The 14,527-nt window shown below is 45.4% G+C and overlaps 2 protein-coding genes, 4 non-coding genes and 2 pseudogenes across 6 annotated transcripts; 2 read left to right on the top strand and 6 right to left on the bottom strand.

The window, feature by feature from the left end:
• Positions 1–494: 494 nt before the first annotated feature.
• On the top strand, positions 495–4,392 carry LOC125531081 (transcription factor GTE1). The gene is made up of 9 exons (XM_048695492.2): positions 495–651; positions 1,012–1,220; positions 1,318–1,479; positions 2,245–2,322; positions 2,912–3,136; positions 3,234–3,326; positions 3,621–3,679; positions 3,797–3,947; positions 4,056–4,392. The coding sequence occupies exons 2-9, from the start codon at positions 1,074–1,076 to the stop codon at positions 4,188–4,190; spliced, it is 1,050 nt and encodes a 349-aa protein (XP_048551449.1). The 5' UTR covers positions 495–651; positions 1,012–1,073; the 3' UTR covers positions 4,191–4,392.
• Positions 4,393–4,708: 316 nt separating this feature from the next.
• On the bottom strand, positions 4,709–4,816 carry LOC125531086 (small nucleolar RNA Z188). Its single transcript, XR_007293099.1, has one exon. It is a non-coding gene; the product is annotated as a small nucleolar RNA Z188 (small nucleolar RNA).
• Positions 4,817–6,474: 1,658 nt separating this feature from the next.
• On the bottom strand, positions 6,475–7,366 carry LOC125531083 (large ribosomal subunit protein eL42z/eL42y-like; annotated as a pseudogene).
• Positions 7,307–7,378, bottom strand: LOC125531085 (small nucleolar RNA R66). Its single transcript, XR_007293098.1, has one exon. It is a non-coding gene; the product is annotated as a small nucleolar RNA R66 (small nucleolar RNA).
• A 963-nt stretch (positions 7,379–8,341) lies between these two features.
• Positions 8,342–8,408, bottom strand: LOC125531084 (small nucleolar RNA Z105). The gene has a single exon (XR_007293097.1). It is a non-coding gene; the product is annotated as a small nucleolar RNA Z105 (small nucleolar RNA).
• A 34-nt stretch (positions 8,409–8,442) lies between these two features.
• LOC125531082 (adoMet-dependent rRNA methyltransferase spb1) lies at positions 8,443–10,358 on the bottom strand. The gene has a single exon (XM_048695493.2). It carries the CDS (start codon positions 10,108–10,110, stop codon positions 8,623–8,625), a length of 1,488 nt encoding a protein of 495 aa, XP_048551450.2. The 5' UTR covers positions 10,111–10,358; the 3' UTR covers positions 8,443–8,622.
• Positions 8,468–8,554, bottom strand: LOC125531087 (small nucleolar RNA SNOR75). Its single transcript, XR_007293100.1, has one exon. It is a non-coding gene; the product is annotated as a small nucleolar RNA SNOR75 (small nucleolar RNA).
• Positions 10,283–11,689, top strand: LOC147992384 (uncharacterized; annotated as a pseudogene).
• Positions 11,690–14,527: the final 2,838 nt, after the last annotated feature.

A 14,527-nucleotide genomic window follows, 5' to 3' on the forward strand; every position in this document is an offset into this window, starting at 1 on the left:
CCGGGGCGTGAACCCCGCAGCACAAATGCCCGTCCAGGCCTGTCGGCCCGGAGACGCGCGCCTGCTCGTGCACAGGGAACGCCATGGTATAGGTATATGCTTGCGGTGTCCAATTCCTGCCTGTCTTATTCCCTCTTTCTTCGTATAAATAAGCCCACGAAACTACACCCATGCCACAAGCCCCCTTTAGCCCTCCGCGGCTGGAGTGACAAGCGTGCGCCACCACGCTCGGCGGGTGCGACGGGCAGGTGGTGCGTCTATATGCCGGTCTACGCTGTGCTCAGGTGCCAATGTGGTACTATTAATTTAGTGTAATAGTAATATCCTTTTTTTTAGAAGATCAGGGCGAGCTTAATTTTTTTTTGAGACAAGGGCGAGCTTAATTAAAGGGAGCTAGCCTAGATGGGCCGCGTAACGGAACCAGCCGGCCAGGCCGCCTCGAGCGTGAGTGCGCGAGGCCACTCAAAGGCCTCGGCCGCGAGGCAAAAAACCCTAAAAAAACCGCGAGCCAGGAAAAAAAATAAACGCTTTCGTCCATCCCGTGGTCTGTCGCCCCGCATCATCCGAAGCGCAACTGCCGCCGCCGAAGCCTACCTCCTCGCGCCGCGCCACCTTCCGCCGCCAACTCGTCATCACGTGCCGGCACCAGAGGTAAGGCAGGTCCTCTCGATTTTATATATGTAGAGGGAGAGAGAGAGGTTGGGGGACGACGTGGTCGAGGATCCACCGCCGCCACGCGCCATCTGGCCAGATCTGGCATGGCCGCTCTGCTGTTGGGAGGGCCTCGGTGGGGTAGGAGCGGGGGGAAGATAGATACGAGGAGCTCTCGGTGGGCGAGCTTCTGATTTGCGATTGGGGCCACTACTGATTCTGCCTGCTATTGAGTTAGGGTTTGGCTGCTGGTGCTGCTGAATTGTGAGAAAAATTAGAGAGGGGAGGGCCAATGCGGATGTATATGATGATTGATGCTCCTACTGATTTTCTTCCTTTGCTGCTGCTATATGATATAAGGTTTCCTGGAGGAGATCAAGAGTGAAGGTACAGACGCTCCCGTGTCGCTCGCACAACCCTAGATGTCCGTGGTGCGAGGGGCGGCGGTGGAGGGAGCGTGGTCCCTTCCGGCGCCGATGGAGCCGACCGCCGCCGCGGACGGGCCTCAGGTGTCGGAGGTGGACTCGTTCCGGCGCCAGGTCGATGACCTCCTCTCCAAGACCGACGTGGTAACCCCCGCCCCTCCTAACCTCGGTATTAAACTCTGTCTCGCCTCGGCAGTGATCTGCAGAACTGACACTGGTTGGTGTGGCATGTGTGTTGCAGCTGGAGAAGAGGGTGAACGAGGTGGTAGGGTTCTACAATAACAAGAAGCACAGCAGTGGAGGGCGCAAGGCTGGCGGCAGGTACGCGGCAAACGGTGCCAGGGACAGCCACGGCAATGGGATGCCCGACCTCATGCGCCAGTTTGCCGGTATCATTCGCCAGGTGATGATCTTTCTTCTGCTATGCTTTATCCCATGATTCATTATGTCAATTTATGCTGTTGCTTGTGTAGTCGTGTTTGCTGGCTTAGTCATGTTATATTCTTGCATCCTGGAGCATGTTCTACAAAGTCGGCTTGGTGCTAAGTTTGTAATTCGCAGGTTAATTTAGAACAATTTGCAGTGCTTTTTTCTATCTCACAGATCTTATTAATAAATATGGCGACCTAGATGCTTGTAGATATTGCCAGCACATACTGCCTCTGTTCTTTCCAGCAAGAGAGATTTCTGCTGGAAAATCAAGTTTTCTGTCTCAAGTTTCGAACACTCCTAAATCTGTGTTTGCTTCCATGAACAGGGATAAAGCATACAATCTAGTTCTTTTTGGCTGTTATTGGTACTCCATTCTCTATTTCTGGTCTTGTAGCGTAGTGCATGAAATAAGACTAAAAAATTGGTCTCGAGCTTGTGCCAAATGAGATCATCTGAACGTAAACAATTCCTTGTGATGAATTTTAAAAGCAGCTTTTTATTGGTAGTGTATTTGAGATTGATTCGACCACTATATGTGGACAACCTTTTTTAATCTAGTTTTCTACGGCCTAATACTCAATACAAAGTTAATGGTTCTTGGGCACCTTCAAATTTGTATTGAGCTACTGCAGTTAAAATCACAAAATGTGTGATCTCTTTTCCCTATGAAAAGATTTCTGTTGATCTTTACAAATTTTGGCACTTGATCTTCTCTGCTATATTCATTTTCTTCCAGATTACATCTCATGAATGGGCACAGCCGTTTTTGCAACCGGTAGATGTCGTAGGTCTTCAACTTGATGACTATCACCAGGTAATATTGCCAGTACATTTTGGTCTAAATGTAAATCAGTTTTGATTATATTTTTGTGTTACCTGATGTTGGCAAGCAATCAGGATCTGAAAAAAGAAAGCAGGTTTTATTGATATCACCATACTCCTGAGTTGCTGCAGGATTTGTGCTTTTCTGTCTCCAACATACTTTCAGTTGACATGTTGTTGCATTTTATTAGAATATTTTTCTATCTCAATGGAAAAACATAATCCTGTATATGCTTTGAAATCCAAATACTGTAAATCTATTTGTTTTATCGCTATTTTTTGCCTTCTTCCGTGTACATGAAATTGAAAACCATTGCTTGGAACTCCAAATACTGTAATCACCCCTAATCTATAGAAGGAAAATCTGGCGTATTAGGCTATCTGTTTCTTATGTAACTATTAATTGGTTTGAGACTTGTTATTTACCTTCTTTAGTTTTCTTCGACTTGATGGAGCCCCTGAGTTGTTAGCACATATGTTTCTCTATATTTGGCATATCAATAAGATGGAGTTGCTTTGTTGGTTTCTTTACCTGGATCTTGGTTGTGGTGATTCATATATTTGGTTTCTATATTTTGCAGATTATAACAAAACCTATGGATTTCTCGACCATCCGAAACAAAATGGAAGGGAAGGAAAGTACCACATATAACAGTGTCCGAGAAATATATTCTGATGTTAGATTAGTTTTTACCAATGCAATGAAGTACAATGCTGTAGGTCACCCTGTTCACATAATGGCCAAGTTCCTACTCGAGAGATTTGAGGAGAAATGGCTTCACCTTCTCCCTAAAGTTGAGAACGAGGTGGATATTTGTAGTCGCATATATTACCATTTTTGTTCTGATATGGATATGTGCCATTTAGCGTTTGACAACAGTAAGTTGGGTCCTATTCTTTCAGGAAAGGGAACATGAGGAACCAAATGATGCTCCAACCAAAAACATTTCTCCAGAAGCTGCCATTGCAAAATTAGCTGAAGATACTGGTAATGAGGTTGGCCCTCTCATGTACTGTTATCTCTTTATTGTGTATGTATTGATTGAAGCACTATATACTGACTGGCTCATGTTTAGTATAGATTGTTGAGAAAAATAGGTCCCAGATTTTTTTATCAATGTGTTTCTGTTATTTTTTAGCTTTTGTCTGTTGATGTACCAATAAGAAATCCTTTCTTGACTAAGAGGAGTATACGCCTTGCATATTCACAAGCCAATTGCATACTGCTGCAACCCCTTGTGTTAGCTTGTTTGGTTAGATATTCAGCACCTTTTATTTCTTGTCTTGCAGCTGAATGAGATTAACAAGCAGCTGGAGGAGCTCCAGAAAATGGTGGTTCAGAGATGCAGGTTTGTGTTAGTTGTTCATGTCATGCACATCGATTTGACTGTTTGCTATGTATTTTTTTGCGGGGTGTGCGCTGACCCTAAAAAGGTCATACATTTGCTAAGCTCTTGATATTGCAGGAAAATGACCACGGACGAGAAGAGAAAACTCGGCGCAGGTCTTTGCCAATTGTCTCCAGAAGATCTCAACAAGGCGCTAGAGTTGGTCGCGCAAGACAATCCTAGCTTCCAAACTACAGCAGAAGAAGTGGACCTTGACATGGATGCTCAGGTAAAGTCTTTGTGCTAAGTGCTAACCAACCCCCAAGCACTGCTCCTCCAAGCATCACGCATTGGTTATCATGTTAACCAACCGTGCTTCATGTGTGTGTGGGTGCAGAGCGAGACGACCCTCTGGAGGCTGAAGTTCTTTGTGAGGGAAGCATTGGAACAACAGGCGAATGAAAACACGAAGAGGAAGAACGACATGTACAATGCTCTAGCCAAGACCGATTCGAAACGGATCAAGAGATAACTTTAGCGGCTCGGCCTTTCTGATGGTTCATGGTATTTCTGTAGAAAATAGGGCCATGTTCTCCCTTGTGTGAAGACATGTTGTATATATATACGAAGATGAATCTGCACTAAGATATGCTTGGTCGCACCCGGTCTCCTGTGGCATGTGTAGCATGCTATTGGTAGCTATATACGTAAAATAAAGAGCAATGTTGAACTCCTCTGAGAAACAAGAATTGTTCCTCGAAAAAGATAACATCAAATATGGCGAACTGTTTGTTTTGCTACAGAAAATTAACGGTGTGTACTCTGCACATGGCAGTGCGAATGACATGAAAATTCACCAGGAATCCTGACTCAAGAATAAAACAGAGGTGATTGATTTCCCGGTCTTGAGTCTAGATGCCCACTGGTTCACTTGATAGGGCAAATTTTCTAACTCATCAGCTTGCTTGAAGAGGGAATTTTTCTTGGGGGGCTGCACAAAGATAGTCAAAATATAAACCCCCAAAAGAAATGAATCCATGCTTTCGACATGCGTGCCTCAGAGTATTACGCTGCGGATATCACCAGAGCCGCACACTGGTCGTCCGCGGGCACACTCATCCAGAATTCACCGATGCTTTTGCATCATCATCGGCACGCCGAAATCGATCAAACCACGAAGAAAGAAGACATCAACTAAACCGAAAAGAAAAAGATGCCTCGAATCGGAGATCTCACAGGCAAGTCAAGAAGGAGCACAGCGACTGAAACTCACGCAGCACGACCAGCGAAATAAAACAGAATCACAAATTTCAAAGCGGGATAAGAACTCGGGCAGGCAAAGCTGTGTAATTACAGTAGTAGTTACGTAGACGGGAGATAGATTTGAGGCTTTTCTCCTTGGTGCGAAAGCGAAACAAATGGTTGGAGCCGGAGATGAGGGGGCGAGCTGGTGGATGAGAAGGAAGCAGATGGACGTAGGCGGGGGTCACGTGGATGTGGGATGGTCCATCCATGATCACACCTGGCTTCGCGGAGCGGCCACGGACGGATGGGATCGATTTCGCTGTCGTTCGATGATTGGGTCTTGCATATCCCGGCTTATCAGGATGATGTGGCGGCTTCGGGATCGCACACGGCACAGGACGAATGTCCCTGCGAGGGAAGAGAAAGTGACATAATCATGAGGCCATTTTCAACGGAGGGGAACAAAGATGGCGCCAGCGCAAGTTTAAAACTGTTTCTTTTCAGGACGATTTGTTTCTCGGAAATTTGAAACATGGAAAGACCAGAGGAATGAAAATGATGGGTTCCTACTGCTTCCCTGTAGATGTATGTCATCCGGAGTGATATGAGATGACGTGCAAAAGGGTAGCATCGTCTCGTCCTTCTCTGTATCTGCAACAGCCAGAACAATTTTCACTGCGAGAAACATACATATGCAACAAGAACGGTGATTTTAATCTGACGTTGCTGGAGCACGGATCCATCCACGCAACCCTGCCCAACTTGTGTCCACATGGTTTTAATCTGACGTTGCTGCAGCATAGTTTTATAACTAGACCAGTGAATGAAACAACTAGGCTGCTGGGTTCGCCGATTCATCAGGTTTGACCGGTAATTTTTTGATAGGTGCAAATAATGTTTTATGTACTGCTGGCATAATAGAGGCGACAGTTGAGACAGCAGATTTGGTTTATAATCTACACATGAGTCGAACATAGGTGAAATGGTTACGGTTCAAACCGCCATCAGGCCGTTCGGCTGTAAGCCTTATTTCCTTACCATTCGCCAAATACCTTTTTCGAAACTGCAGTGTTGCTATTTTTATAATTCACCAGAAATCCTGAACAAGAAAACAAGAGGATTGGTTTCAGGTGTTCAGTCCAGATGCCCATTGCTTTACACTGCTTAAGTTGATAGGGCGGATTCTAACTCATTATTAGCTTGCTTAAAGAAGAAATTATTCTTGGGGGCACTGCACAAAATATAACCCATGAGTCCTGACTGACTCATTTCTCCAAGGGCTGAAAGGGATATGTATATGGTCAACTACCATTAGGTAGTACTACTCTCATCCCAACGATCAAGCCTCTGTCTTGTCTGCACTTGGCAGATGGTGTCCCTGCGAAATACAGTCATGCTTAGATACAATGAAACACCAGTGGCATGGAGTACCCTGCTGCGTCTTGGAAGCTCAAGGAGATCGACTCATCGACATGCCGGCTTGGGGATCACAACGCACAATGAATGTGCCTGTGAGAGAAAAATGACGGAATCATCGTTCCATTGAGCAGAAGGGGACAAAGAAATTAAAGATGGTGCGTATTCTGAAATAGCTCATAGTAACATATAGAAAAAGGTCAACAGTAGAAAATTATTCAAAATTTAGCAGGAGTTCTTGACCGCAACGACTATAGACAGTTGAAAGCAATTTCAAAGAGAGATGTTCCCCTTGCCATTCTTGCCTCCACCGACCTCAAAATTAATGCCTGCGTTATTGTTCAAGACAAAAGGTTGAAAGTGCAACACAGAAGGAAAATAAATCTTTAGTTCAAGAGAAAAGGAACAGATCTTGATGCTGCGCTGGGAGCAGTGCTTGCAGCTCTGGCACTGCAGCTTCAGCACAATATTCCTGGCGGTTTTCGCCTGAAAATGTCAAAAAATTAGCGTTGCACATCTGGCTCTAATCTTTATACCAGACGTTTACATCAACAGACACTATAAGTACATGGCATCATGACAATGAACTGATAGGAAAATCAGAAAAATACTGAACTACAGTATATATCATGTTGGCAGATCAATAGATCATCACACCCAACGATATACCTTCCTGTGGAATACAGGACACTTTTCTGTCATAAACGAAACTTTCCCTGGGCAGACAGGCTGTCTTACCCTTCTTGTACTCAGTGATCTTGTGAAGGGTGTGCTTGCTGCACTCCTTGTTCTTGCAGTTCCAGTAGGTATTCTTGGTCTTCGGAACATTCACCTATATAGCATTTGCAGTAAAAATAATGTTAAAATAGGGTTTGCTTGAACAGATACAGGTTCAGATGACACTGCGATAGCTAAAAAAACTCCAGAAACGAGCTCACCAAATGCTCAAAAAATACACGGAAAACCTCTGGTACAAACTTGCGTTAGGTCCTCAGAGACATGCCTATGGCTGCCATCATAAGAATAATCGGGTCTCAGAGATTCCATGCCATCGTAGGACCCCATAATTAAAATATCAAATATTAAACGATAAGGACTGAAAAGATATATCACTTGGCAAGAAAGAAGAATGCCTCATAGGTTCAGGTGAAAATTTAGAAGAAATTAATGACAACTGGTTATCTGCTCAGGGCAATGCATGCAAACAACGGACCTGTCGGATTAGCTTTAGGTTAGCTCGGTAAAGTACACAAGAAGGCTCAGATGTCAAAAGCACCAAACAAAATCACTGGATACTCCACAATATGGTCAACCACATTGGTTTTAGATGTAGTATCATGCAATGTGAAGTTGCATGAAGCACACCCTTCACAATGTCATTTGAATATATGGCACACTCAAAGATGCATGAATACAAGATATAGTCGACCTAACGACAGAATAAAAACTAAACTAGATTTGTTTCAGACATGACGAGGTATCCATTCCATCTAGAAAGAAAGGGCATCTGCCTGATACTCAAATTTGAACTAAAACCACGATGAGTAATTTGGAACGGAGGGAGTATAAACTAGTACAGCTGCTTTTAGAACTAATGCTCATCTCATACGTGTAACTAGGAAACTAAAGCAGTATAAATCAAGTGCAAATACAAATAAGTATGCATACAGCTCATCAGTACACAGAAATGTAGTGTGCACATAATGAACATAACGGCAAAACCTGATTACAGTAAACAGAATGGACAGCAATTCAATCCTGTGCTTTTACAATCAGAAGCATTGAGTGTATCATTGGAAATAATCACGTGATTATCAAAAACATGGACCAATTGTTCTTCATCATATTCCAAACTACTGTCAAGTTTGCTAAAATAATGAGAGAACATAACAAACAAACCCTGCGCATCTAGTTAGTACTTACTGTTTCTCTTCCTGCATCATGGAGATAAGATAACAAGGAGAACACTGTTGTGAGATGAATCTTTCCTCAAAAAAAGCATGTGTGCTGCTGATTTGACATTCAGAATGAGTACGAGAAATTTATCTCCAAATAGATCAGAAACCAATTCTCTTCCTCATTATGCCAGCGACACAATTATATGAAAAGAAGTGGAGAAAACGGGCAAAGGAACAGAAGGAGCAAATATTCTCTCAGGCAAATGCCACAATTGTCCAAGTGGTTTGATAGAATGGATTACATCAGATTCATCATCTGTTTTCATCATCACAGAAAAGTATGAAAATGCACATAAATGATCTAATCTCACATAATACCTAGTTACTCATCCATGCCTTGCTAAACTAATTCAACTCAATGCAGGGCTCTGCCGCCGGCCTCTTCGCAGCTTTCCCTCGCATGCCCCCTTTCTTCTGGCCGGCGGCACCCATCTTCCCTTGCCCTCCCTTGGTGCCTCCTTTGCCACTCCTTCCCTTCTTCCTGCTTCTGCGAACACATCCTGACTGAACCACTGCTTTACAATCTTGCTCTTCTGTTGGCTTCTCTGTATCTAGACATAATAAAAGGGGGCTAGTCTCTTGGTCTTGATCTTCATTACAACCTTGATCCATGCCAATGTCGCCACCATCATCTTCACCTCCCTCTAACAAACCTGCATCAGCATCAGGATCGATTTGCTTGGCATGTTTGTGTTCTTGTTGTACTTCTTCACCCTTTTTGGTCACATAACGCACATAAGCTTCATCAAGCATCTCCTCCAGTTGGTGTTCTTCATCAGAATCCATTTCTTCCATTTCCTGTAAAAGCTGAACATCATCTTTGACCTTTGGTGTAACCTGCGAAGATGATGGCAGCGCTTTCCTTATGCGTGTGCGCCACTTCAAGATATGCTTGAAGCTATTTTTGTCCAACACCTGCAAATCCTCACAAAGGTATTTTACCTCATCTGTGGTGAGCTCATGGTTCTTGATAGGCAGAGATGCAGGATCATCAAATGAAATCTTAGTAAAAGAACCCAGAAAATCCCGGGGTTTCTGCACTTCGGACCATATAAAATCTGATGCCAGACCGACTTTCTCCAGTACCGTGACTCCAGGCGCATACCCGCCACGAGTTCTCTTCTTTGCATTCTTAGGATCAAGTACATCCGTAGGCATGCTCTTCTCTGGATCCACATTGAACAGGTGCTTGATATCCAGAAGCTCTGGTTGAATCTTTGCGGGGGCTTTGTACTTCAGGCAGATGATGTAAATTTCAGCGGATGTGCCGCGACTCGCTCTAGGTTTAGTCACCTCGACCTTATCAAACAGCTGCTTCAGGCAGAACATGATAGCACTGTAATCCTGAGACCTGAAGACCTTGGTGATGAAGGTGCCCTTGGGGGCGAGGAACACGGTGGCCAGGCGAACGGCGTCGATGACGAGCGCGGACTGCGCGGTGGCCTCCTGCGCCCACGCGCCGCCGACGTTGGGCGAGCCGTCATGGAGGACGACGTCGAAGGCGGCGACCCCCTTGGAGTCCATGAGCCTCCGCACGGCGGAGCGGCACTTGGTGGTGGTGATGTCCTCCGTGAGGGAGTGCGCGCCGCGGACGGGGCGGATGGGCACGAGGTCGACGCCGACGACGAAGGCGCCGACGGGGGCGCGGGCGACGGCCACCTGCATCCAGCCCCCCGGCGCCGCGCAGAGGTCGAGCACGGCGTGCGCCGCCGGGAGGAACCGGAAGCGGTCGTCGAGCTGCTGCAGCTTGAAGGCCGCCCGGCTCCGGTAGCCCTGCTCCTTGGCGAGGTGGTAGTACTCGTCCTGCCGCTGCTTCCCATTCGCCTTGCCCATCGCCGCCGCCGCCGCCGCCGCCGAGTTCGATTCCTTCTGATACTTTTATCAAAAAAAAAAGCGCGTGATATTATATGGGCCTGGCCAATTTTGCTATGCCAGCGGCTCATCGTGTCGGCCCAGTGCAGGACCGACCTTCCAAATTCGGACTGAGCCTTCCAAATCCTCAATTATGGCTGCTACGGCGTCGCCGATTCCGGCGCCGTGGTCAGAACTCCCGCACGACGTACTAGACCTCGTCATCGACCGCCTCGTGCCCTCCCCTCCACGGAGAGGCTTCTTCTCCTCGGCGTGGTCGCTAGTCCAAGGGCTCCTTGGTTCCTCCGCTAAACCCACTGACTTCAAGAAGGCGCGACGCGACCGTCATTGGGTCTCCGCCGATCGAGCTCGCTTCCGTGCGGTGTGCCGTTCGTGGCATCTGGCTATGCGCCGGCACCTTTCGTCTTCACGGCAGCTACCTTGGATTGTCATGTTAGACGGCTCATTCTACACACCTTCGGATGCTGTTTGCACCTCGCCGCCCCGGCTCCCCACCTTGCCCGGCAACACAACATGCATTGGCTCCACCGACGATTGGCTCGCCTCGACTTCACCGACGTCAAGAAGATGCATAGCTACTCCTTGCACAATCCGTTTACTGGCACCACCGTGCCACTCCCCGAGTTGGATGCTGTCATCGGCGATGTTTACGAGCTTTTCATGGTCCGCAAAATGCTTCTACAGTCAACACCTTCTGACATCATCGCTGTCATGACCAATAACTATAATCACCCTCTCATCTTAGTCCAAACATGGAAGGGTGTGTGGTTGCCTGAGCCACAAACTGCCCCCTTCATCTACATCGTTGACATTGCTTTTCTTGGAGATAAATTATATGGAATCACGGAGGCGGAGGACCTTGTCTCCCTCGGTATAGATTTTGATAGGGATGGTATACCCACCGTTACTAGCATCGAACGCCTCATTAATTAGACACCCACCAGGTTATTATCATTTCGGCATGTGGAGTGATGATGATGATGACTTTGAGTCCGGAATCAATGATGTGGGCAATAAGGACAAGGTCACGAATATTGATGAAGGCCATATCGAGGTACCAAGCAATGAAGATCCCGAGGAGCACACCTTAGATGAACTTCGGAAGAAAACCGGCGATGGCATGATTCTTGAAGGCGCAACATGCTGGTTAGATGATGAGGTGCCATATAAACCTAAGGATATCGTCACTCTCAATCGGCACTTGGTTAAGTCACGTGAGAAACTGCTAATGGTGAAGCGACAATTGCATTGGCCTTCTTATAGTATCAACTTCACCCGCAAGGTGGAGGTCTAGGAGGCGGATGTCAATGGAGGCGCACACTGGGTGCCGATTTCAGGTGGGCTGGGCAGTCAAGCGCTTTCCATCAGCAGATTCTTCTGCAAGTCCATTTCTACTCGTGAAGACGTGGACCAAGATGCTCTTCATTTTATTGACACGGGTGAGAAATATGATATGAAATCCCAAAGTCTGAGCCCCACCTGGAAGGAGATTGACTACCATGGGTCAACGTGGATATTTTCTCCCGAGCTAGTGGTTTAATATCTTTGTAACAATATATGATTAGTTAGAACGGTGACTGCCAACATATTTTCTCCAAATCAGTGGTTTAATAATTTACTATGTAACGGTATAAGGTATAAAATCAAGTTTTGTTTGGGTGTAAGTTCAAATTTTCATTTGTGTGAGAAAGGTTCACAAGGCTATTATGCTTTTAATATGAGAGTAGTATATATAACAAAAGGGCGTTCGCTGCCGACCTGAAAAGGGTATTCTCTACCGACCTACTGCAGAAAGGACTGATTCACGAGGCTACAAAAAAGTCTTATATTTTGAGACAGGGATAGTAGCTTTGTAAGGTTCGAATTCTTCCTTTAGTTTCCTAGAAATTGAACCGTTGTATGTGAATTTATTGCATTATAGAACAGGACATCAGTGGCGGAGCTAGGATTTTCGACATGGGTATGCGGAGTCAGAATTTTTTTGCTGCACGACAATGTATGACATAAAAAGGTTCATAGTAATAACAACATAATTATAAAGTATTCTTTGGCGTTCAAAGTCGATAGATACCGGTGTTGGTGTTGATGTCGAACTTATCTTCAACGTCTTTGAATTGAAGCTCTGTCCCAGCAACGCTTCAAATCACCGCACTTGTTCTTCAGTTTTCACACCTATACAAAATAAATAAATAAATACATGTTAGACAGTCAGATGGTGGCATGGCGATCAGTCTTACAAATTTGAATGTTCATAATTCTGGATTTTAGAAGGATAAAATATTATAATCCAACCTGTTTTTCTTGCACTTCTGCACAAGTTTTATAGCAAGCCAATGCAAACCACGCTAAAAATTGACTGGATGCTATAATAGATTAATCAAATTAGGGAATGAAATAATCAGGAATGAACATAATCCTCTATTATTTATTAACAACTTGAAAAATAAAAATTAATAAACACTTAGAAGAAACAATCAGACCATGGCGAATTGCGCACGCGCCCCCGTTGCTGACTTTTCTACTATAGATGGCAGATGCGCCGAGTGCGTACTGGGAAGGAGGACGTGGGCAGGCTAAGCAGATTGATCGGCGAGGGGCGGCGATCCGCGACGGTCGAAAATTGACGCGGCGGTTCCTTCCGATAGCCAATACAGGCATGCTGCATGGCGATGCTCAAGTTTCACGATGCAGCGGTTGTATCAACGAAATCGCAGGCTCGAGGCGCTGGCATAAAATATACTCCCTCCGTTCCAAATTACTCGTCGCAGAAATGGATGTATCTAAAACTAAAATACATCTAGATACATCCATACCTGCGACAAATAATTCGGAACGGAAGGAGTATTTTTTTGAGCGATCTCGACGCTGGCTCGGTCCTGTACTTCGATCAATCGGCCAGCGTTAAGCATCAATGATAAAGCCGAGTAGCAGAGCACCAGCCCAATATAGGCCTAAGTAGCGCTGAATCGTTCTTTTCATTGTTTCGACGTACAACTAGACAGCCATACGATCTAAAAAGGCACACAGGAGCTTATATACTGAAACTTTTTTGCAAAAAACATTGGGTATGCATACCCTTGCATTAGCCTAGCTCCGCCCCTGCAGGACATATATGTGGCTTGCTTTCAAGCCACGTCCATCCTACCAGACCTTTAGTCATCATTTCCTTGTGTGAATTAGCAAAGAGACAATATATTTTTTCTAATTCTCCGCCACCAGTTTTCGCAATCCTGAGTGAACCGAAAATTAGTAGAAAATCACACAAAACTAAGAATTAGCAAAAGCTGGGTTCATTCAACACGATACTTGCTCTGTTTTTCCCCTGATATGACACATGCAACCCACCAAGTCCAAGTGTGGTAGCAAGGCTGGCGGCACAATAACATTATTACAGTACTAGATTATGATGATGAAAATCGGCAGTAAGGTGATCAAACTGACTGCATCTTTGTTGGATTGCTCTTAATTAAATGTCTTGCCATCTGTCGCACTGTCAGAACCATTCACAAATGCATAGTAAGGCTAGGCTAAACCTGCTGCTGGAAGCAAAGTCTCAATGGAAGATAGTGACTGTCGCCAAAAAAAGAGAGCAAGGTAGTTACTGTCACAATGCCAGTAAATGTTGTGTTAAGAATCAATACAGGCCATCACATTTGCATACCGTCGCTTTGGTTTATTTGCTCGTGTGGGTGTTGATCTGCTCCGTAAGTGATAAGCATTTCTTCGGACACCTACAGACCAGAAGATGCAACGGACTATTGGCACAAGAACAAAACTGCACGTTTTTTTTCGAAACATATAAAGGTTATGTAGAATATTAAGTGATCTAACCTCGACTTATTTGACTGCAAATAACTAAAGAAACAACCGTCATGCTATGCAACATAAATGGCATAGATCGGCCTGCAAAGCATCCCTCCGCTGTCAGCTGACCCCAGTTTCGTTGGTATTGGACGACGGATGAAAAATATTCATCCAAATCAGCATGCCTCGCTCAACTCGAAGGCTCCATCCTAACGCACATGACACTTCAATGATTTGGGAGGCATATACCGGGTCCAAGTGCACGTTGTTTTTTGGGATTCTTGCTGAAAATAAATTCCTTACGGTGGACAACCTGGTCATTCGAGGTTGGCCCCGTAAGGGCATCTACAATGCCGGTGCTAAGAGCAGGCGCTATGTTCCAATTCCTGGCCCGTTTCGTTAAAAACCGGATCGATCCCAGGATTCTGGTTGGCATCGATGTCAAGCCTGTCGTCGGGCACCTGGTTTCTTTTTTTCTCGGGTGGGCCTTTCTAACGAGGGCAACAGATCCTCAACCAATCATGGTAGCGCTCAAATAGGCGCCCGTGCGTTGTCCTAACAGACTCCTCCATCG

This window comes from Triticum urartu, chromosome 1A (assembly GCF_056163025.1).
Source record: "Triticum urartu cultivar PI428250 chromosome 1A, HENAU_Tu73, whole genome shotgun sequence".
NCBI classification, from domain to species: Eukaryota; Viridiplantae; Streptophyta; class Magnoliopsida; order Poales; family Poaceae; genus Triticum; species Triticum urartu.